The 24313-nt window shown below is 37.1% G+C and overlaps 2 protein-coding genes across 2 annotated transcripts in view; both read right to left on the bottom strand.

Annotated features, from left to right (window-relative positions):
• LOC136308349 (ABC-type organic anion transporter ABCA8-like) overlaps positions 1-24277 on the bottom strand; it is a 252820-nt gene extending 228543 nt beyond the window's left edge. The window contains exon 1 of the mRNA XM_066235686.1: positions 24158-24277. The gene's annotated coding sequence lies outside the window, so the exon portion shown is untranslated. The remainder of the gene's footprint in view (positions 1-24157) is intronic.
• The window catches only part of LOC136308347 (ABC-type organic anion transporter ABCA8-like), a 132607-nt gene extending 108312 nt beyond the window's left edge, over positions 1-24295 (bottom strand). The window contains exons 1-4 of the mRNA XM_066235684.1: positions 24158-24295; positions 9366-9467; positions 7879-8083; positions 3551-3721 (exon numbers count right to left, since the gene is read on the bottom strand). Coding sequence (XP_066091781.1) covers positions 3551-3721; positions 7879-8083; positions 9366-9461 — 472 coding nt within the window. The 5' untranslated portion in view covers positions 9462-9467; positions 24158-24295. The remainder of the gene's footprint in view (positions 1-3550; positions 3722-7878; positions 8084-9365; positions 9468-24157) is intronic.
• Between the last annotated feature and the right edge of the window lie 18 nt (positions 24296-24313).

Below are 24313 nucleotides of genomic sequence, written 5' to 3' on the forward strand. Positions count from 1 at the left end.
GGTCCAGTTGAATTTATTAATCTTTTCTTTTATAGACCATTTTTTTATTCTGTTTAAGAAATTATTTTCTATCCCATAGTTACAAATATATAGCCCTACATTGACCTCTGAAGCTTGTTTATCTCATTTAATTCTTTACTGGTTCGTTGTTCATGTGAAATCATTTCATTTTGTTCTTTATGGAAAGACTTTTTGTAGCATTGCTCTGCAATGTCCTCTCAGGCATATGTTAGTTCTCATATTTATGCAAAGTATTTCTATCTATTTATTTATCTGTTACTATAGTAATAGCACAGTCTTAATTATTTATAACTTCATGCTTTTTAATGAGCAGCATGGCTGTTCCGTGCTCCTTTCAGAAGTATATTTTAGAATAAATGAACCAATTTAAATGAAAAGATTTGTTATGATTTTGATTGAAAGTACAATAGGTTTCTAAGGAAATCTGGGTAGAATTCACATCTGCAGACACTTCTCCCAGGAAGAAATACAAATGGCCAACAGATATATGAAAAGATGCTCAGCTTCATTAGTTATTAGAGAAATGCAAATCAAAACTACAATGAGATACCACCTCACCCCTGTTAGATTAGCTATTATCAACAAGATGGGTAATAGCAAATGTTGGAGAGGCTGCGAAGAAAAGGGAACTCTCATCCACTGTTGGTGGGACTGTAAAGTAGTACAACCATTATGGAGGAAAGTATGGTGGTTCCTCAAAAAACTGAAAATAGAACTACCTTATGACCCAGAAATCCCTCTACTGGGTATATACCCCAAACCTCAGAAACATTGATACGTAAAGACACATGTAGCCCCATGTTCATTGCAGCACTGTTCACAGTGGCCAAGACATGGAAACAACCAAAAAGCCCTTCAATAGAAGACTGGATAAAGAAGATGTGGCACATATACACTATGAAATACTACTCAGCCATAAGAAATGATGACATCAGATTATTTACAGCAAAATGGTGGGATCTTGATAACATTATACGGAGTGAAATAAGTAAATCAGAAAAAGCAAGAACTACATGATTCCATACATTGGTGGAACATAAAAATGAGAGTAAGAGACATGGACAAGAGTGTGGTGGTTACCAGGGGAGGGGGGAGGGAGGAAGCAGGAGGGAAAGAGGGAGAGAGTTAGGGGGAGGGGGAGGGGCACAGAGAAAACTAGATAGAGGGTGACAGAGGACAATCTGACTCTGGGCGAGGGGTATACAACATAATTTGATGACAAGATAACCTAGACATGTTTTCTTTGAATATATGTACCCTGATTTATTAATGTCATCCCATTAACATTAATAAAAATTTATTTAAAAAAATAAAAATAAAAAAATAAAAAAAATTTTAAAAAAGAAAGTACAATAGGTTTCTAAGGAAATCTGGGTAGAATTCACATTTGCAGTAGACAGAATTCTAATATTAACTTCTTCCCTTGTATAATACCCTATCCTCTGTGCGGGGTGAAACCTGTGAGTCTAAGGATATATCAGCCCCATGATTATATTATAAGGCACAATTGACCTTAGGGAGTTTATCCAAGCGGGCTAATCTAATCACACAAGACCTTTAAATATGTTTGCTCTAGCTGGGTAAGTCAGAAAGATTTGAAGGAAGAAATATTTACTCTTGCCATTGTTGGCTTTGAAGATGGAGTGGTTCACATGCAAAACCAGACTGTGCTCTCTAATTCCTGAGAGGGACCTGCCCCTGAGAGTCAGGAAAGCCATGAGAAACCTATTCCCAGGCTGAAAGAAACTGAATTTTGTCAACATCATGAATAAGCTTTGAAATGGCATTTTCCCAAGAGCTGCATGAAAAGAACTCAGCCTGGTCAATACCTTTATTATAACCTGTGAAAGCCTAAGTAGAGACCCCGATAACCCTGCTCATACATCTGACCTACAAGCTATGAGCTACCCAATGAGTACTGTTAGTGATAATTTGTTACACAGCAGTAGAAAATTAATACACTGTGTATGTGATATGTGTCTAGGAATGTGATTTATTCTTTCATTTATTTGGGACTTTTTAAATAAAGATTTATACTTTTCTCAAAATAGTGTTCTTATCTTTATTAGACTTTATTTTCTCCAAGGTAATTTTTTAACACTTTCTGTATCATATGGTATATTTTCTTTTTGTGTGTGTGTGGGTGTGTGTTTTGTTTTTAAGTAAGAAGAGAGTAGATAGAGAGACTCCCACATGCACACTGACCAGTATCAACCCAGCAACCCATCTGGGTCTATTACTCAGTCCATTTTGGGACAATGTTTACAACCAAACTATTTTTAGTGCCTGAGATAAAGGCTTGATATAGCCATCCTCAGCATCAGACCCAGAGTGCTTGAACCAATCAAGCCATGGCTGCAGAAGGAGAAGAGAGAGAGAGAGACAGACAGACAGACAGACAGAGAAAGAGAAAGGGTAGGGAGGAGGAAGGAAAAGCAGGTGGTTGTTTCACCTGTGTGCCCTGACTAGGAATTCAACCTAGCACATCCACACACAGGGTCAATGCTCTGCCATTGTGCCAACCGTCCAGGGCATTTCCCTGTATTTTTTATTCCTTCGTTTATTCTTTAACATTCTAGACATGCATACTTTATATTCTCAGTTTTATAATTCCACTAAAATGTGTAACCTCCTTTGTTGGGTCTCCTGAATGTTACTTATGGTGTCTTGATTTCTCATCTAGGACTGTACATTAATACTCAAAGATATTTGGCTTAAATCTAGGTTATATTTTTCTATAGAGGATTCATAAGCTCTTCTGCTAGGCACCCTAGTGTCTATACCACCCCAGAATCACTTCATTTATTTGTTGTTGTGGTTTCTCAGAATTTGCAGTTGAGGTGGATAGAATGCCTACCTCCAGGGACAGTGTGCTGAGAGCTACAAATTCTCCCAGGGGAATGTTCTTCTTGTCATCTAAAGCCCATGTAAAGACCAACAAGTTTTCTTTTGTTTTTCTTTTGCTACTAGGTAATTTTTTTTTGTCTGCTCTTTTACTGAGTATGTAGCCTCTCAGGTTCCAAATTAATATAAGAATCTTTATTTTATGTAAACTCACTAATTCTCATGTAGCTCCTGAAACCTAAACCTCTTGGTTAGCAAGACTGGCAAAATCATAGAGCATTAATCATAACGGGTCACTCTGAATTTGATCCCTTTCTCATTTGAGGACCTTGGAAGTTTCCTTTACTTTCATGTAAGCTTACTCAAACACATAAAGGGAAGTTTGTTCTCTTTTAGCTGAAAAATCTTTATTTTCTTTTAATATAATAGAATATACATGTTATATGTACACTTGCATGTATATGTATACATATACATATTTATATGTATATATAAAACCATGATATAAAATAGTATGTTAATATACCTCAAAATCAATGTACATTTTTGAAATGTGTTGATTGGCCTGTTGACATTACCATCATAGAGAATGATTTATAAATTTACTGTACTAACATCTATTCCCACATATGGCTTACAACATCATGAAATAGAAAGTAGTGGAACTGTATCACTAGAAAGTTACCTGTATGGTGGTTGAGTTCCTTGTTTCTTAAAAATCTATACCACGTCACAAAATTCAATTGATAGGAGAACATATTAGTAAAGATGACTCCTACTATTTTCTCAGGATAACTGACTGTTAAGTTTTCAATACTTTCTTTGTCAGAAAGTCCTAAGACTTCTTTAACTGAACCTACAAAAGGGAATGTTATTGTCAGTAAATTATAAAAGACACTATCTTCAGGCTTCATATTCAATTCCTTTACTACAGTACTTTATGGAAATAAAATAAAACATTGATATGGAGTAAGTCAGGCACAATAAAGGTTGGGAAGAAAAACTTTTCTGAAATTTCACCCAGACAATATGTAATCAGAAGGCGTACATGAAAATTAGTTACTTTTATATGTTGGATTACACAGAGAAACACAATATTTGTTGCATCCACAAAAACACTTTTTCTTACCTAATTTGCTTGTGCTGATCTCAAATCAGACATTAATGTTTCTCTGTAAGCTACAGTTTTCTTGCAATTAAAGATTTTAGGTCTTCATCTTATTGTAAAATTTTCAACATTTAGTTTAACACAATAAAGTAGAATGTCTTCTTAGGCATCATATTTGTGAAAATATAATAATTTATATAATGCAGTAAATACACTAATACACTGAAAGATATGATTGCATCAAATTTGTCTACAATTTCAAAATAGAACATATTAAAACTCATATTGTAATCATAAAATATGCGCAAAACTTATTTAAATTCTATTCAGGCAAAAATTTGTGTTTGTAGCTCTTGCATTTGCGTACTTGTTGAGGACAATCTCATTAAATGCTCCAGCAGTAGTCAGCAATCATATTTCTGTCCCATAGCCCCTGATAACACTCTTCCATTGTCTTCAGATCTTGATGAAAGCATTCTCCCTGCTCATCACTAACAGCTCCAAGATTATTGGGAAACTTATCAAGGTGACTGTTCAGGAAGTGAATCTTAACGCTTATGTTACATACAAAGTCGCAGAAAGCCAACAGCATCCTTTCAACCAGAAGTTCATAGTTTTCTGCTTTTTTTGTTGCCAAGCAAGTTCTTTGTAAGTGCCACAAAAGACTGCCATGCTGCTTTCACTTCCTTATTCATCTTCCTGGCAAATTCTTCATCACGTTTGAGGGTTTGAATTTGAGGTCCATTGAATACACCTGCATTTATATTCTCAAAAGACAAGGAAGAAAAAGCAGAAATAATATGTTGAAAGCATTCACTTTCTCTATTCAAAACCTGAGAAAAGTGCTTCATTAAGCCAAGTTTGATGTGAAGTGGGGAAAAAATGATTTTGTCTGGATTAACTACAGGTTCATTCACAATATTTTGCATCCCTACTTCCAGAGCTTCATGTTGAGACCATTTCTTCTGTGTCCAGTGTTTCTCCCGAGCTCGGCTGTCTCACAAACAAAGAAAGCAAGGATATTTCATGAAACCTCTCTGTTGTCCTAGCAGGAAATTTATCATTTTGAGATCCACACAAATGATCCAGTTGTGCTCCTCATACTTCAGTAAGTGGAGCACTACCTTTATGTCATTATAATCTTCTCGAAGAATACTAGAATAAACAATTGGAACCACTGCATAAACATTACTGTTGTGTAGGAGAACACATTTCTGACTCTGTCCAGAGCTGTCAAGAAATAGCCACCATTCTGTTGGACTGTAAGTGGTAACAGCTAGCTGGCTGAGAAGACTGCTGATATCATGACAGTAAACAAAGTGTTTGCCTTTGTAAAAAAGTCCACAAAAATTTATTTACGCTTCCTGAAATGGGATATTTTAGCTGACCGGTGAAGTACATTTATTTCTTGAAGGCTGGAGGCTAATAACTTAGTGCTTTCTTTGATAGGCCCAAATCTCTTACTAAGTCATTCATTTCAGGTTGGCTAAACTGCTGAGGGATTAATGACTGCTTGGCATCAGAAGAAGACTCTTCAGATTCTACAACCATTTCCTGATGTATCTTATCAAAATACACTTGATCACCATGTTCACTTTCTTCGTCCTTAGAAGAAATAAAACCACTGAAAACTGGAACTGGGAAAGAGTCTCAGAGTGTGGATAGGTCATATTGCTGAAGGAATATTATGATATGAGATCATATGCCATTTTTATGGCTGATGCCCTTTGTATGGATCAGACAGAAATAACAGTCACTGCTGTGGTCCTTATGTTCACACCAAACCATGGGAATATCAAAAGGCATTCCTTTGCGTTTTCCTTTTGTTGAGTCATGAAGCATTTTCTCACAATTATGACACACAATATGAGGAGCCCAATTCTTGTCTTGATCACCAAGGGGAACTTAAAAATAGACAATATATGCACGTGTCACAAATGATGAAATATTGTGCCTTTGACGTTGAAGTGTGTAACAGCCACATATATAACAGAAGGTGTCAGGACTATTCTTACATTTATTCCTACTCAAATAAGCCATGATTCAATCTTAAAACAAAATAAGAGGGTGTTTTTATCAGATAATAATTTTTTACATTTAAAAACAACTACAATTATGTAAAAGTGATGTTTGTAAAACATTAATTGCCTTGTGGTTATATTAAATCCAAGAATTGTTGCCTTTAATTCCAATTTAAAAACCAATGCATGCCATTAACTATAACAAAACAAATTAAAACTGCCAAAAAACTAGAACATGCACTAAAAAATGGATTTCAGATTTGGAATCAGCGATGCAGAAATATATAGAAACAGTTCTAAAACCTCATGCCACAGAAAATGAAAAAAAATTGTTCCCCAGTGCTACTAAACTAATTTTAATTATTGTTTAATTATATAGTAGCAATTAAATTATTTAAAGAAGAATTAGCATTACAATAAATCTAAAATGGTAATAATTTACATATTTAAATCACAATTAGGTACGGGCTTATATCATGTGGAAATAACTGTATAACTTCATTACCCTTTATCACCCATCAGAGTATGGATAATATGTTGGAAAAATAGTGAGAACTCAAAAATATGTTGAGTGACTATGTTGATATCACTAAAATAATTTTTTAATGACTTATAGTTGCTTTATTAAGACTAAGAAAATGAGAAGGAACGCAAGAAAAAGTATGAATTGGGTTGGGAATGTCGAAGGTGAAAGTGGAGGGAGCAGGCAACACGTTTTTTGATAGAATTAATTTTTCCCCTGAAAACTACCTTAAGTATATATGATTATGAAAGAGCAAGTCTCTTAACTTTTGTTAATCAATTTTCATATTTGTAAAATAAACTTACAATTGTTAATACAGAATATTAGTACATAGTACATATCAATATAATACAGAATGATACAATTATTATCACAGAATAGTATTCTAATTCTATAGAATAGTCTCTAAAAATCAGGTGCATTGTAGTATTGAATGAATATTTATTATCAGAATTCAATCATCTTATTTGTAAAATAAAGACATTAGTACATTCATTGGAAAGAGTGTTCTATGTAAAGATCGTGCACATAGTAGTCATTTAATGAATGTTTCTTATCACATTGCATGTGACTTTTGACAAAGGTTTTGAGAAGCACAAGTTCATGACATGGACCCTCAGGAGGACACTGTGAAACAGGTGGGAATGAATGCATCTCAGGATGGACTGAAAGACTACACCTTGGTGGAGAGTCAGATCAGGCAAAGATCTTGAATCAAAAGTGGGTTTACCATTTGCAGGCAAGATGCACAGTGCAGACATTCAGGTGCACGTGGAAGTGATGGTGTGATGGGAAAGCCTAGGATGTCTGCATCCACCCACCTGGCCTGTGTGCACTGAAGCCAGGACAGGAAGGAAAAGCTCGACATAATCTGGGAACTGTGGTCACAGAAACTCCAGATAGCAAAGGCCTGAATACAGATTACAGAGTGGGTGGACTTTTGGAAACTGAATTCAGATAAAGGGTCAGAATACAAACACATCACTGGTTACTGAGGCTAGAGTGAAGTTATGGACAGAGGTTGACAAAAAGAAGAGATCTTCTACAACTTCCAGTGACTGGCTGGAGCAAGAGTCATGGGTCCCCTTACAATAATACTGCAGGAGAGCAGCAGATTTCTGTTTTGAAAGACTGTGCATTCTAAGTGCTCATCCCTTGTTTGGATAAAGGTACTTCACAGTTTCGACTTAAATATTAAGTAATGGCTTCTTACTTCCAAAAAAAAGAAACTATATCCACATTTCACATTATCAAGAAATTGTGACAATTGACAGAGTTTATTAACTGAAATGCAAGCATCTGCAATCAAATAGACCAAATATTGACATCAGAAATTCCTCTTAGGTTGCTAGAAAACTCACCTTTCACAGAGAGGGCTGAGGCAACTTTATTCATTATCTGTTGGGTTGTATTGGTGAAAGGTGTGTATGCAATAGTAAATGTAGACAGGTTAAATGAATCTAACCGTGCCAGGTCCATGGAAGGCCGTGCAGAAAAATCATGAAATTCATGATGAATATCGAACAGGTACAAAACAATTATTAGGAGCAATAAGTTCAACCATTCCTTCACAATGCAAGAGACAAAAATAAAGAAAGTGACGATTTCAAATCAGTCATCCACAATCATTTGGTCATCGAGTTTGTCTTGTTTACCTCTCTAATTTCAAAATATCTCACATTATGAACCATTTAAAATATGGACAGCAAAAGTTTCAGGAGTCTGTGTAATTTAGCTATTCATAGCAATTCAAATTTCTTGATCTACAGCAACAGTCTGAAGCAAAAATTGTCATGAAAATATGAGAGGCGACAATGGCAGGTATGATAAATTCTTATCAGCTGGTATTCCTGTGGTGACCTTCTCAGGCTGTTCAGGCAGACCTCGCGTTACTGTGCTCTGCTTTACTGCGTGTCACAGGTGGCGTATTTTTTTTCTTTTTTTTAAATTAAAGGCAAAGCACTCTACCCACAAAATGATTTTGGCTAGCTTTATGTGATACTAATTTTATTACAGAGATCTGGAACTGAACCGTAATACTTCCGAGGTATGCCTGTATTTGATTTGGCTGAAAGCTTATATGTTACTAGAGACCGTTTCAAGGCATTGCTCAATTAGTGATAAAATATTGATTGCATGCCAAGTTTCTTGTATTGGAAACTCAACAGTATGTTGGTGACCTGAGAAACACTATCTTGGTTAGTTATCAATACCTGTCACTTAATAACCTCCAATGAGAAATCACTCTATGTTTTAAATGCATGCTTGTACAAAAAAAATCCACAATAGATATACAATATCATTCCAACTTCATTAAAATGTTACTTAGGTATACCTTTCTGATTTTAAAAAGATTCTAAAGTTTAACCAAAATTTTTGTCATTTGGTAAGATTACATGTTCTAATAAACTAATCACATTTCCAAAATATCTATTACTTTTAAATAGAATAATTTACTTTATAAAAAACAAGAAAAGAAACATTCAAAAGAGAAAATACCAGATTTCTATTTCTGTGGGTTAACTTTATATGATATTTTCAGAATACAAGTATCTTACCCCAATTTCTGGGTGTAGGAATGCTAGCAAAATATGTTACCACTGACATTTAAGACATTTATTGGGTTCTCTATTCCAGACCAGCCTCAGTACTTTCAGACCTTAAATTATGAGGCTGTGTTAATTGAAATATCCTGAGAAAATTTACAATTTGAGAAATAACTTCTTCTCTTGTGTATAGGTGTTTTATTTATTAATTTATTGGAGGGAAATTAACAAAGCAGCGATTCTTCCCCAAGAATGCCCATTTTCCTTCACAACTATGAAGAGACACAGATATTGAATCATACCATAAAGGACTCCCTTTTCATTCTCCATTTTTTAAGAAAGTTTTTGCATAATAAGGCCCAAGTTTGTTGACACACACTTGTCTTTCTCTTATTCATTTTGCCCTGTAAATAAGGAAAAAAGAAAGAAGGTAAAGTGAATGTGAAGGTCATAATGAGAAGAAATACTCTGCGAACACAAACGAGTAGCCTGATGACTCCAGTATTCCAAATCAGTGCTTAGCATCCCAGTGTTCCAAAGTTAGTGTTTCATTACTGGTACCTGCTTCCCTTTTCCTCCCACCCTTCACATCATCATTTTGTTGTTGTTGTTATACACTGAGCCACTTATCAATGTATGGCGTCTCAGCTCCAAATTCTTCCTTTACAGCCTGCTCTAAGGAAATGAATCTGGTACCTGTAGGTGATTTTTTTTTTTTTGCCATTTAAGGTGACATAAAGCTTTGTCAGAAGAGGGGACTGGAGAGTCATTGCAGAAAGTAGAGCTCTCCTTCCTGGTATCGGAGTGGTTCATTCACTTGGTTTATAGAGAATGAATTTTTTCCCCTCCACTGTTCAGACTAAATGATTATCTCCAATGAAAAGACCCTGCACAGAGCAGCGCACTCTGCATTTCAACCTGGCTTGAGTGAAGGAGCCCCAGTGTATCTGGTAGCCTAGCATGCTAGAATCTTCTCCCCAGGGCTTTGTCCCCCTCCCCCATTGCAAAGACATGCACTCCAGTCTCTGTGTCTGTAGCAGCCATTGAGGCCTCTCCACCAGTCGGTGTACTGAAACCACACCTTATCCTACCACACATTATTCAACACTTTATCTCCCCACTTAGTCCTCGTACAAATGATGGGAACAAAGCAAGAAACTTCAGAGACCCCTCAGTGGCTCTCAGGCTACAAACCAGTCCATTCTCACACTGTTATCTCCAAAGAGTCAGTTCTTTAAGTCTAGACCTGCTGTTACATCTTGGGGAAGGATTGAAGCAGAAGGCAACTGCTAATGGGATTGAGGGGGAAATCTTTAAATTGTCCCATTTTTTCTTCTACCCTGTTCCCAGAAGACTTATATTATTGATAAGGAATTGGCAAACAGCTATTGCACTGTGTAAATGCAACTGCCATCTTCCATTGAGCGTGGAGTGGGAAACCTTCCTATCCCTGTTCATAAGGAAAGATAAGTTACCACTGCTTGCTGTGGGGACCTGAAGTTGTCTGAGGGACACAAAAAGAGAAGCTATCACCAAAGGACAGGAGAGGAAGTTGTCACAAACCAAAGATCTCTCAACATTGCAGGCATAAATCATATGATAGGCCACAACACAAGGCTTAGAAAATTTAAGAAGACTGAAATGATTCTAATTATCTCTTCTAACCATATGGTATGAAACTAGAAATCAACAATGAGAGTTAAACTAGAAAATTTACAAATATGTGGAAACTAAACAAGACACCTCTAAACAACTAACGCATCAAAGAAGACCTTAAGAGGGAGCTCAAATTACATCTTGAAACAAATGAACATACAAACACAGCACAACACAATCCATGGGATGCTGCAAAAGCAGCTGTACTTGAGAAGTTCCTAGTGGTAAGTACTCATAGTATGGAAAATTCTCATACCCCAAGAAAGTAGAAAAGAACAAAATCTCCATGTTCACAGAAGAAAGGAAATAACTAAGCTCAGAGCTGAAATAGGTGAAATGGAGACCAGAAAAGCAATGGTAAAGATTGAGTAAACTGAAATGTATTTTTAAAAAAGGATAAAAAAATTGATGAAACTTTAAGTAGACTAAAAACAAGATAAGAATACATAAAATCAGAAATGAAGAAGGAGACCTTACAACTGGTATCAGAAATACAGAAGGTGATAAAAGACTACTAAGAACAACCATATGCCAACAAATTGGGCAACCTGAAAGAAATGGATAAAATTCTAGAAAATACAACTTACCAAAGCTGAATCATGAGAAGATAGAAAGTAGAAACAGACTAATAATGGGTAAGTTGACTGAATCAATAATCACCAACCTCCCAACAAAGAGAAGCCCAGGACCAGGTGACTTCACTGGTGAACTCGACCAAACGCTTAAAGAAGAATTAATGCCAATTCTTCTCAAACGCTTCCAAAAATTCAAGGGGAGGGAACACTTTCAAACTTATTCCATTTGGCAGCATTGCTGTTGTGACGAACCCAGATAATAACATTATAAGAAGAAAAACTACAGACCAATATCTTTGAAGAATACACATACAAAAGTTCTCACCAAAATATTTTCAAACTGAATTCAATCACATAGTAAATTGGTTACACAAAATGATCAAGTAGGAGTTACTTCTGAGAGGCAAGAATAGTTCAACATATGCAAATCAAATGTGTTACACATCATATAAATGGGAAGATACAATCATATGATCATCTCAATAGATGAAAAAAAATTTATTTGACAAAATACAATGTCCTTTCATGATAAAAAACCTCAACAAATTAGATATAGAAGAAATATACATCAACATAATAAAGTCCATATACAACAAGCCCACAGCTACCATCATACCCAACAGCCAAACATTGAAAGCTTTTCCTTTAAATTCAAAATGAAGAAAAATGTACCCACTTCTCACCACATTTATTCAACACATGGATCCCTGTCTGTCCCTTCTACTTGTGTCTACACCCTTTGTCTGGTAACTCTAGAGTTCCTTCCACAAAAGCGGACTCTGACTCTGACCAGTAGACAGGTAGGAGCAAGGTTGTTTTCTTTCTGAGCTGAGACCTTACAAGATTTTGAGTGTACCTGCTTGGTCCTGTGGCTCTTCCATTGTTATGAGAGCATATCTGGGCTCTGGAGGGTAAAAGACATATGACACAGAGCTGAGGCATCCCAGTCACCCCAGTGCAGAGTAGCCTAGGTCAGACAATAGCCAGCCAAGCCCCGGAGAAGCAAACAAGCTGATCCAGGACCAGCAGAACCTTTTAAGAATCACCCCAGGCATCCAAGGTATAAAAGCTGGTTGTTCTATATTAGTTGTTGCTTTTTTTTTGCCATGTAATATATAAATGAAGTGATGACCACAGATATGTTACTTAACATTGTCTGTTTAGATTCTGCAATATTGATATTTATTTCATTTTACTGACCTTCCTTTTCTTTTGGGGGGGGAGTAGAAAGAGAGAGTGACAGAGAGGGACAAAAAGGGACAGACAGACAAGAAGGGAGATGAGAAACATCAACTTGTAGTTGGGTTGTTCATTGACTGGTTTCTCATATGTCCTTTGACTGGGGGCTCCAGCTGAGCCAGTTACCCCTCACTCCAGCCAGTGACTCTTGGGCTCAAGCCAGTAACCATGGGGTCAGGTCTATGATCCCATGTTCAAACTGGCAATCTGCACACAAGCTGGTGAGCCTGTGCTCAAGCTGGCAACCTAGGGGTTTTGAACTTTGGTCTTCAGCATCCCAGGTTGATTCTCTATCCACTGTGCCACCGTCTGGTCTTAGTGACTTTTCATTTTTGAATTCTAACTTAATCATATTGTGGTCCAAGGAATTACTCCTCTGTAAGATAGTACACCTTTGAAATTCCTTGACATGTCCTTGGTGGCGCATGTATGCAAATAGTTGAATACATGGAAATATTTCATGTGTATTTGGAATAAATATGTATCCCCTTTTATGTTGTTTTGTATATAGCTATTTACTCCTTAAAATTTTGTTCTTCAAACCTTCTATATCCCTTATTATGTTATATTTATGAGATTAATCATTTCATGACAGAATTCTATTAAAACTTGTCATTCTGATATATCCTGGCACTAACTTTTTATTCTGTTTCTGTTAGTTTTTAGTTTGTGCATTAAAAGGCTAAGTAATCAGATGGATAAAACATTGTTTTATTACTCAACATTTAATGGTTTGTTTCTTCTATTTCTGATAACATAGCTACATAAGGTTTCTTTAGTTTGACATATGCATAACATAGCTTTATTTATTTCCTTATTTTTAAAATTTTGCTGAATTTTTAAATGATTAATGTTTAAAAAATTTATATTTGTTATATTTTTTAAAAATCCAAACTGATAGATACTATATTTTTAAAAAGTGAACTAGGATGACGTCAGAGTAATGGCGGGGTAGGAAGCGATACCGATAAATCTCCCCCAAAACTCAACAAGATCTTCAACCAGAAACAGAAAAACCTATACTTGGAGCTTCCAGATTCTTCGCAATACACCCAAAGGTATGATTGAGTGAAAAATTGGCTAAATATATAACCAAACCCCGAAGGAAATAGGGAGTAAGAAATGCTCCGCCTTCCTCACTAACCTAAACAGGGCGGCTTTCTCTGGTAACTGTGAATATAGAAACTGAGGCGGGCAAAGGGGGTGAATAGATCCAGGCCGCCGCAGCAAAAACGGCTGAACCAGGCTGTGGCTCGGAGATCCAAGCCGAGGAAAATCTGATCCTGTGGCAACCCGGGCAATACAAGCTAACACTCGCACCAAACCCAAACAAAGAAAGACAAGCGGAGCGGCCATTTTACCCGTTCTCCTGGTCGGTGCGCAGTTAATGGAAGAGAGATTTCTTCCTAAGCCGCGGAAGTGGGTGCCCGTGTTGCCCCACGGAGAGGCAGGGTCAGAGGCCTTTCTGTGGGCTGAGGGCAGAGTCTCTGGGCAGCCCCAGCGCCCTGGGAAAGCCACGCACGGGAGGGAGTGAGAACTAATCCCAACGGTGGAGATTTTCCGTGCTGGAGGCTGTTTCACTCAGAGGGAACCGCGGCCGGCCTCATATCCTGGTTTGCGCGCGCAGATAAGGAGTGAGCGATTCCTCCGAGTGCCTCGGCAGTGCGCGCCCGTGTTATCGCAGAGAGGGGCAGAGTCAGGGGCCTTTGTGTGGGCCAAAGCGGAATCTCGGGCCGCCCCAGCACCTTGCAAAAGCCGCGCACGGGGACGGAGCGAGACTCAATTCCAACGCTGCAACTTTTCCCTGCGGTTGGGGGTTTCACTCAGAGCGTGAGACTGCTGGCCGGATATCCTGGTTGCAGACAGTGATTGAGAGTTTCCTCCAAGCGCCCCGGAAGTGGGCGCCCGCTTGTGTTACCGGATAGAGTGGCAGAGCCAGAGGTCTTCGAGTGGGCGGAAAGCCCGCCTGATTATGCTAGCAGCTCTGACTGACTGAGCCTTACCCAGAGCCCTGTGCTGAGTGGAAATAGAGTGGGGAGTTGCCAGCAATTTGAGCCTCTTACTATCCAGGCAGAGGCAGCAGCAACCCCATACCTGGACTATCAGGCTACTAATTGAGGAAGGAAAGACTAGGAGAAAGGCTCCAGGAACACGGACTCTCTCACTGTCGGAGCCTATAAATGCTAATGAGCCTCGACTCCCAACGAGAATAAAGCACAATACATGACATTGCCATAGAGAATTATCAACTGCAAACCTCTACCTGAGCGTGCCAAAGGGGCAGAACCCGGGGTACAGAGTCACCGACCAGGAAGAGGGAGAGAAAAGAAAAAGCAAGAAGATAACCTCTCAAAATCAAGAATAATCTGCAGACTTTATAACCTATCCCATTTTATTATATTTGTTCGTTCGTTTCTCTTATCTTCATTCTTGAGACTTTTTTTTCCTCCTCCAATTTGGCCGATTAACTCTCTACCGGTCTTACTCTCTCCTCTCCTTGAACTACACTACCCATAAGTGTTACATCTCCCATTATCATTTCTCTTCTCTTCCTTTCTCTCTATGAGGGTTGCACTCCAAAACCCTTAACTCTCTCGCTCTCTCTCCTTTCTTTTTTCTTCTTTTAGTGGTTCCCTCTTTTTTTCTCTCTCTCTCTTTCTTTTCTCCCTCTATATTAGTTTCTTCCTTTCTCCTTTACATCTCCTCTCATTCAAACCTCAATAACAAACAAATTATCTTATCTGGGACTCAAACCTATGTTTGTGGCATTTTGGGGGTTTTTTACTTCACCTTTTTAACTCACTAGCAGTGCTCCCATCCCTGGCTCTCCATATTATCTAGTTCTTGTTCCACTAAATACAATAGTAAGTTTTTAATTTGTCCCCCCATTTTTCCATTTTCCTCTTATTCCTCTCATCATAACTCTTAGAAAACCAACACCTAAAAGCAAATCATTTTATTCTTGACCCAAATTTTTTCCTTATTTGCTTTTTGTGGGTCCATACGCTCTTTTTTTTTTTTTCCTTTTTTTTTTTTTTTTTCTTTCTCTCTTTTTTGCCCCTTTATTACTTTTCCCAATTCAGGCCCTCCATCACAGGCATTGTTTGTTATAACTCACAGTCCACCACAAGATTTTCTCAAGAAAGAGGGGAGAGGAGAGGAGAGGAAAAAAAGAGGGGGGGAATAATTTCCTTTTTTTAAAATTTTTATTTTATTTTATTTTCTTTATTTCATTATTAATTTTTTTAAAAAAAAAAACAACTCTTTTCGATTTGTTATTTTTTTATTTTTTTTAACTTTTTATTCTTTATTAAATCTCATTAATACTATCAACAAAACCACCCTCAGATGCCATTAAGGAAGAGAAAATCGAATATCATGGATACAAAAGAAAGAGAGGTAACACAGCTAGATGAGGAAAAATCTATGGAGAAAAAATTTAATATATTGGAAACCTTGGAGCTAAATGACAGAGAATTCAAGATAGAAATCCTAAAAATCCTCCGAGATATACAAGAAAACACAGAAAGGCAATATAGGGAGCTCAGAAAACAACTCCATGAACACAAAGAATATATGTCCAAGGAAATTGAAACTATAAAAACAAATCAAACAGAGATGAAAAACTCAATTCACGAGCTGAAAAACGAAGTAACAAGCTTAGCTAATAGAACAGGTCAGATAGAAGAGAGGATTAGTGAAATAGAAGACAAGCAACTTGAGGCACAACAGAGAGAAGAAGAAAGAGACTCAAAAATTAAAAAAAATGAGATAGCCCTACAAGAATTATTTGACTCCATTAAAAAGAATAACATAAGAATAATAGGTATATCAGAGGGAGAAGAGAGAGAAAATGGAATGGAGAACATACTTAAACAAATAATTGATGAGAACTTCCCAAGCCTGTGGAAAGAACTAAAGCCTCAAGTTCAAGAAGCAAACAGATCTCCAAGTTTTCTTAACCCCAACAAACCTACTCCAAGGCATATCATAATGAAATTGACACAAACCAACAGCAAAGAAAAAATTCTCAAGGCAGCCAGGGAAAAGAAGAATACAACATATAAAGGAAGGCCCATTAGATTATCATCAGATTTCTCAGCAGAAACTCTACAAGCTAGAAGAGAGTGGACCCCAATATATAAAGTCCTGAAAGAGAGGAACTTTCAGCCACGAATACTATACCCATCAAAGCTATCCTTCAAATACGAAGGAGAAATAAAAACATTCACAGATACAGAAAAGATGAGGGAATTTATCATCAGAAAACCCCCACTCCAGGAATTATTAAAGGGGGTTCTCCAATCAGATACAAAGAACAAAAAAAAAACAGAGCCACAAGTAAAAGCTCCAAGAAGAACACAATAAAACCAAATTTAAACTGTGACAACAACAAAAAGAAAGAGGGGGAGAAGACGGAGATTAACAGTAGCAAAGGACGATGGAGTGCAAAAGTACTCACAAAATAGTTCGCTACAATGAACAGGGTAGGGACCCTTTTCATTACTCAAAGGTAACCACCATTGAAAAAACCACCACAGAAGCACATGAGATAAAAAAGAGAGCAACAGAGAAAAGATGTATGGAATACAACCAAATAAAAACAAAAGATAGAAAAACGAAAGAGAAGGATCAAACAAGACACAAAACTAACAGAAAGCAAGATATAAAATGGCAATAGGGAACTCACAAGTATCAATAATTACACTAAATGTAAATGGATTAAACTCACCAATAAAAAGGCACAGAGTAGCAGAATGGATTAAAAAAGAAAATCCAACTGTATGCTGCCTACAGGAAACTCATCTAAGTAACAAGGATAAAAACAAATTCAAAGTGAAAGGCTGGAAAACAATACTCCAAGCAAATAACATCCAAAAAAAAGCAGGTGTAGCAATACTCATATCGGATAATGCTGACTACAAGACAGGAAAAGTACTCAGAGACAAAAATGGCCATTTCATAATGGCTAAGGGGACACTGAATCAAGAAGACATAACAATTCTTAATATATATGCACCAAACCAAGGAGCACCAAAATATATAAGACAGCTACTTATTGACCTTAAAACAAAAACTGACAAAAATACAATCATACTTGGAGACCTCAATACACCGCTGACGGCTCTAGATCGGTCATCCAAACAGAGAATCAACAAAGACATAGTGGCCTTAAACAAAACACTAGAGCACCTGGATATGATAGACATCTACAGGACATTTCATCCCAAAGTGACAGAGTATACATTTTTCTCCAGTGTACATGGATCATTCTCAAGAATTGACCATATGTTGGGCCACAAAAACAATATCAGCAAATTCAGAAAAATTGAAGTTGTACCAAGCATATTTTCTGATCATAAAGCCTTGAAACTAGAATTCAACTGCAAAAAAGAGGAAAAAAATCCCACAAAAATGTGGAAACTAAACAACATACTTTTAAAAAATGAATGGGTCAAAGAAGAAATAAGTGCAGAGATCAAAAGATATATACAGACTAATGAAAATGACAATACGACATATCAGAATCTATGGGATGCAGCAAAAGCAGTGATAAGAGGGAAGTTCATATCGCTTCAGGCATATATGAACAAACAAGAGAGAGCCCAAGTGAACCACTTAACTTCCCACCTTAAGGAACTAGAAAAAGAAGAACAAAGACAACCCAAAACCAGCCGAAGAAAGGAGATAATAAAAATCAGAGCAGAAATAAATGAATTAGAGAACAGAAAAACTATAGAAAAAATTAATAGAACAAGGAGCTGGTTCTTTGAAAAGATCAACAAAATTGACAAACCCTTGGCAAGACTTACCAAGGAAAAAAGAGAAAGAACTCATATAAACAAAATCCAAAATGAAAGAGGAGAAATCACCACGGACACCGTAGATATACAAAGAATTATTGTAGAATACTATGAAAAACTTTATGCCACTAAATTCAACAACCTAGAAGAAATGGATAAATTCCTAGAACAATACAACCTTCCTAGACTGAGTCAAGAAGAAGCAGAAAGCCTAAACAGACCTATCAGTAGAGAAGAAATAGAAAAAACCATTAAAAACCTCCCCAAAAATAAAAGTCCAGGCCCTGACGGCTATACCAGCGAATTTTATCAAACATTCAAAGAAGACTTGGTTCCTATTCTACTCAAAGTCTTCCAAAAAATTGAAGAAGAAGCAATACTTCCAAACACATTTTATGAGGCAAACATAACCCTCATACCAAAACCAGGCAAGGATGGCACAAAAAAAGAAAACTACAGACCAATATCTCTAATGAATACAGATGCTAAAATACTAAACAAAATACTAGCAAATCGAATACAACAACATATTAAAAAAATAATACATCATGATCAAGTGGGATTCATCGCAGAATCTCAAGGATGGTTCAACATACGTAAAACGGTTAATGTAATACACCATATCAACAAAACAAAGAACAAAAACCACATGATCTTATCAATAGACGCAGAAAAGGCTTTCGATAAAATACAACACAATTTTATGTTTAAGACTCTCAACAAAATGGGTATAGAAGGAAAATATCTCAACATGATAAAGGCCATATATGATAAACCATCAGCTAACATCATATTAAATGGCACTAAACTGAAGGCTTTCCCCCTTAAATCAGGAACAAGACAGGGTTGTCCACTCTCTCCACTCTTATTTAATGTGGTACTAGAGGTTCTAGCCAGAGCAATCAGACAAGACAAAAAAATAAAAGGCATCCATATTGGAAAAGAAGAAGTAAAAGTATCACTTTTTGCAGATGATATGATCCTATACATCGAAAAACCCAAAGAATCCACAAAAAGACTACTAGAAACAATAAGCCAATACAGTAAGGTCGCAGGATACAAAATTAACATACAGAAGTCAATAGCCTTTCTATATGCCAACAATGAAACAACTGAGAAGGAACTCAAAAGAATAATCCCCTTCACGATTGCAACAAAAAAAATAAAATACTTAGGAATAAACATAACAAAGAATGTAAAGGACTTATATAATGAAAACTATAAACCATTGTTAAGGGAAATCGAAAAAGATATAATGAGATGGAAGAATATACCTTGTTCTTGGCTAGGAAGAATAAATATAATCAAGATGGCTATATTACCCAAAGCAATATACAAATTTAATGCAATTCCCATCAAAATTCCAATGACATTTTTTAAAGAAATAGAGCAAAAAATCATCAGATTTATATGGAACTATAAAAAACCCCGAATAGCCAAAGCAATTCTAAAGAAAAAGAATGAAGCTGGGGGCATAACAATACCTGACTTCAAACTCTATTATAGGGCCACGACAATCAAAACAGCATGGTATTGGCAGAAAAATAGACACTCAGACAAACAGAACAGAATAGAAAGTCCAGAAATAAAACCACATATATATAGTCAAATAATTTTTGATAAAGGGGCCAACAACACACAATGGAGAAAAGAAAGCCTCTTCAATAAATGGTGCTGGGAAAACTGGAAAGCCACATGCAAAAGAATGAAACTGGACTACAGTCTCTCCCCCTGTACAAAAATTAACTCAAAATGGATCAAAGATCTAAACATAAGACCTGAAACAATTAAGTACATAGAAGAAGACATAGGTACTCAACTCATGGACCTGGGTTTTAAAGAGCATTTTATGAATTTGACTCCAATGGCAAGAGAAGTGAAGGCAAAAATTAATGAATGGGACTACATCAGACTAAGAATTTTTTGCTCAGCAAGGGAAACTGATAACAAAATAAACAGAAAGCCAACTAAATGGGAAATGATATTTTCAAACAACAGCTCAGATAAGGGCCTAATATCCAAAATATACAAAGAACTCATAAAACTCAACAACAAACAAACAAACAATCCAATAAAAAAATGGGAAGAGGATATGAATAGACACTTCTCCCAGGAAGAAATACAAATGGCCAACAGATATATGAAAAGATGCTCATCTTCTTTAGCTATTAGAGAAATGCAAATCAAAACGGCAATGAGATACTACCTCACACCTGTTCGATTAGCTGTTATTAGCAAGTCAGGTAATAGCAAATGTTGGAGAGGCTGTGGAGAAAAAGGAACCCTCATACACTGTTGGTGGGAATGTAAAGTAGTACAACCATTATGGAAGAAAGTATGGTGGTTCCTCAAAAAACTGAAAATAGAACTACCTTATGACCCAGCAATCCCTCTACTGGGTATATATCCCCAAAACCTCAGAAACATTGATACGTAAAGACACATGCAGCCCCATGTTTATTGCAGCATTGTTCACAGTGGCCAGGACATGGAAACAACCAAAAAGCCCATCAATAGATGACTGGATAAAGAAGATGTGGCACATATACACTATGGAATACTACTCAGCCATAAGAAATGATGACATCGGAACATTTACAGCAAAATGGTGGGATCTTGATAACATGATACGAAGCGAAATAAGTAAATCCGAAAAAAACAGGAACTGTATTATTCCATACGTAGGTGGGACATAATAGTGAAACTAAGAGACATTGATGAGAATGTGGTGGTTACGGGGGGGAGGGGGGAATGGGAGAGGGATAGGGGGTGGGAGGGGCACAAAGAAAACAAGATAGAAGGTGACAGAGGACAATCTGACTTTGGGTGGTGGGTATGCAACATAATTGAACGACAAGATAACCTGGACTTGTTATATTTGAATATATGTATCCTGATTTATTGATGTCACCCCATTAAAAAATAAAATTATAAAATAAAAAAAAAAAAAAGTGAACTAAATCATGCATAAATTCTTGTTTTAAAGGGTCTTTCATTGTGTTTTATTATCATATTAAAAATGCTTTGCGCCTGACCAGGCGGTGGCACAGTGGATAGATAGTCAAACTGGGAGGCATAAGACCCAGATTTAAAACTCTGAGGTTGCCGGCTTGAGCACAGGCTCATCTGGTTTGAGCAAGGCTCACCAGCTTGAGCCCAAGGTCACTGGCTCTAGCAAAGGGGTCACTCGCTCTGATGGAGTCCCTCCATCAAGGCACATATGAGAAAGCAATCAAGAACAACTAATGTGCCACATCAAAGAATTGATGCTTCTCATCTCTCTCCCTTATTGTCTGTCTGTCTCTATCTGTCCCTCTCTCTGTCTCTGTCACACACACACAAAAATAAAGCATGATTTTCTATTGCTTCTGGTTTTGTCCACATTCTTACATTCTATTGAACTTTATCAAGTTTATCATCCCTCCTTCATGTTTTCCTTCCAGTTCCAAAGATATATAAAATATTTATATTCTTTTAATGCTTACTTCAAAAAAGCTAAGACTTTTTATACACTTAACTTCTGCTGAATTCTAACTCTGAACATTCTGGTTATTGAAATTTGGCTCATCTTTACTTTAAAGGGTACATGAATTAGATTTGTTTTTCCATATATATAGTTAATTGGATTTGCTAGTAGATAGAGGGTCCTACAGAAAAGTTGTCATGTATTTGAGTTTAGGATTGAGATGCAGGCTAGAAATTCCACCTCAGCGGGGCTTGACTAGGCTTCAGCTGGTCTAGAATCCCCAGACCCTCTGACTTGTGTGTAAACTAGTACATTGTGAAATCATTTCAAAGGCTCTTCCTGAAGTTGTCTGCAGAGAGCAGCATTATTCTTCTGCAGACACTCTGCCAGGGAGACAGCTGAAAACCACACTTCCCCCCTGGTAAAAGCAGCAAGTCATGTTTCATCACATTCAACCGTGAGCAAAGTAAGTGTGTGTGTGTGTGTGTGTGTGTGTGTGTGTGTGTGTGTGTTGGAGGAGTTGGGTGGGAAAGATGAAGTAGAAGAATTTATACATATTTTTTTATTTTTACAGCAAGTCCTCAAAATACCTCCTAGAAGGAAATGTCTTAGTGCATAACAATAATACACAAGTTTCATTGCCTTAATTGACCAATATCACACAGTATGATTTGCTGAGCCTGTCCTGGAAACTGTGGGACTTGAATGCTCATGGAGGACTCCACAATGGGATGGAAAGTAAAGAGATTCTGGGATGAGCACCAATTTTCTGGGAAGCATTCCAGGTGACTTGGAAGAATGGTTCAGGACTTTTGAGCACAGAGCAGCATCTCCACCCTGAATCTGGCTCTAAGTGTGAGTTTTGAGCAAGCCATCTCCTCCTTCTATGTGTGCACCATGTTGGCCGGGGACAGAAACCCCATGGCTGTCCTGAATGCCTCCATCATGATAATGAGTGGGTGTGCCCGAGCCCAAAGCTCTCATTCCATTCATGAAACAAGAAGACACACAAGGCTGTGCTGTTTCCTAGAGACAAAGCTCGCAAATTGGGTCCAACAGGACGCACATTAGCCAAGGAGCCTCAGAGAGCATTGCCAGAGGAAGAAACTACACGCGGCTGCCTAATGGAGCCGAGAGGCGAGTCTAGGTGGAAGGGGACGAGGAAGGAGGTGAGAAAGCCCCTAGAATGCAACTAGAGGGAGGAATAGAAAAACAACATCAGAGAAAAACATCAGGCCTGGGTGCCTAGTGAGAGGGGGCAGAGGATCCCCATAGACTGTTCCTAGTGAGGAGAATTCAGAAGAGGCACTTGTAAGGGGACTGTACCAGCTGTGCAGGTGGTAAACTGGCCAGAGGGTGAACTCCTTACCATGGCATCGGCCACAGTCCAGTGTAGCATGAAAACGCTATCTGGCTCCAACCCTTAGATTGTCCACTGTAATTAATATTACTTACTATATTTTTCCAAATTCACATTTGTTTTATAGTTTATCAAAAGACAAACAACCACATGAATTCCTTAGTAAGAAGTTTTAAAATGTAACCACTCTGGTTTTTCTCCTGTAACATGGTGTTAACTTCACAACAAAATGTTTACACTGTAGGAGTACAAAAGTCCTATACTCTCCCATATGGTGTGTATCTGAAATTATATCTTGACAAGGAAAAACTACGATTTTACCTTTGACTCAAAGCATTGTTTGCACAAGGAAAAACAAATATTGGAAAGCCTCTTTCATATCTAAAATTCTTAGAAGTAGATAGGGAGAAAAAAAACAAAACAACAAAACAAGAAATGGACAGGGGTGGGCAGAAGTAGGTTTACAGTAGTTTCAATAAAAAATAATACAATAATAATAAATAATAACACAAGAATAAAGTGTGTTTTGCATACTCATAACTGAAAACCTACTTGTGTCTACCCTCGTACTTTTCTAAATGTTTTTGGAAAACAATCCAGAAGTCAGAAAAAACATAGTTTATCCAGAATGCCCTCAAGTTATTGTGCAATAAAAGTAAAGAACTTCAAAACAATCCAAGTGTACAAATTAATTCTCATATTCTTAGTTCTTCATAGTCTATTTGTAAATTTCAGCTTATTTTTGCACTATTTCTGGCTTAAACCATATAACAGTGGTATACTTTTAAAAAAACTTAGGGTTCATCTCAATGCTTTCATTTTTGCAATATTAAATACCAGATGTCAAAAAACATCCATATACTCCTTTAATTTTCAAAGTAGTTTGTCCACAGATGGTTGGCATTCAATTCCTAAAGACTTATTCATAATTTTGTGATAGAAAAAAAACCCTCCTCAAAGAAAAAACAAAACAGAAAAAAGACAATGAACTTACGTTTGAGAAATTTGAAGCATGTAACCTAGAAACCCATTTTATCAACTGGTCTTCTTCTTCAGAAGGAAACAAATCACATAGTTTCCTGGTGTGTACTGCACTCTAGAATTTACTCTCCCGGTTTCACTTCTGTGAAACGCTGCTGTGGAGATTGCT

Source organism: Saccopteryx bilineata, chromosome 6, assembly GCF_036850765.1.
Source record: "Saccopteryx bilineata isolate mSacBil1 chromosome 6, mSacBil1_pri_phased_curated, whole genome shotgun sequence".
NCBI lineage: Eukaryota > Metazoa > Chordata > Mammalia > Chiroptera > Emballonuridae > Saccopteryx > Saccopteryx bilineata.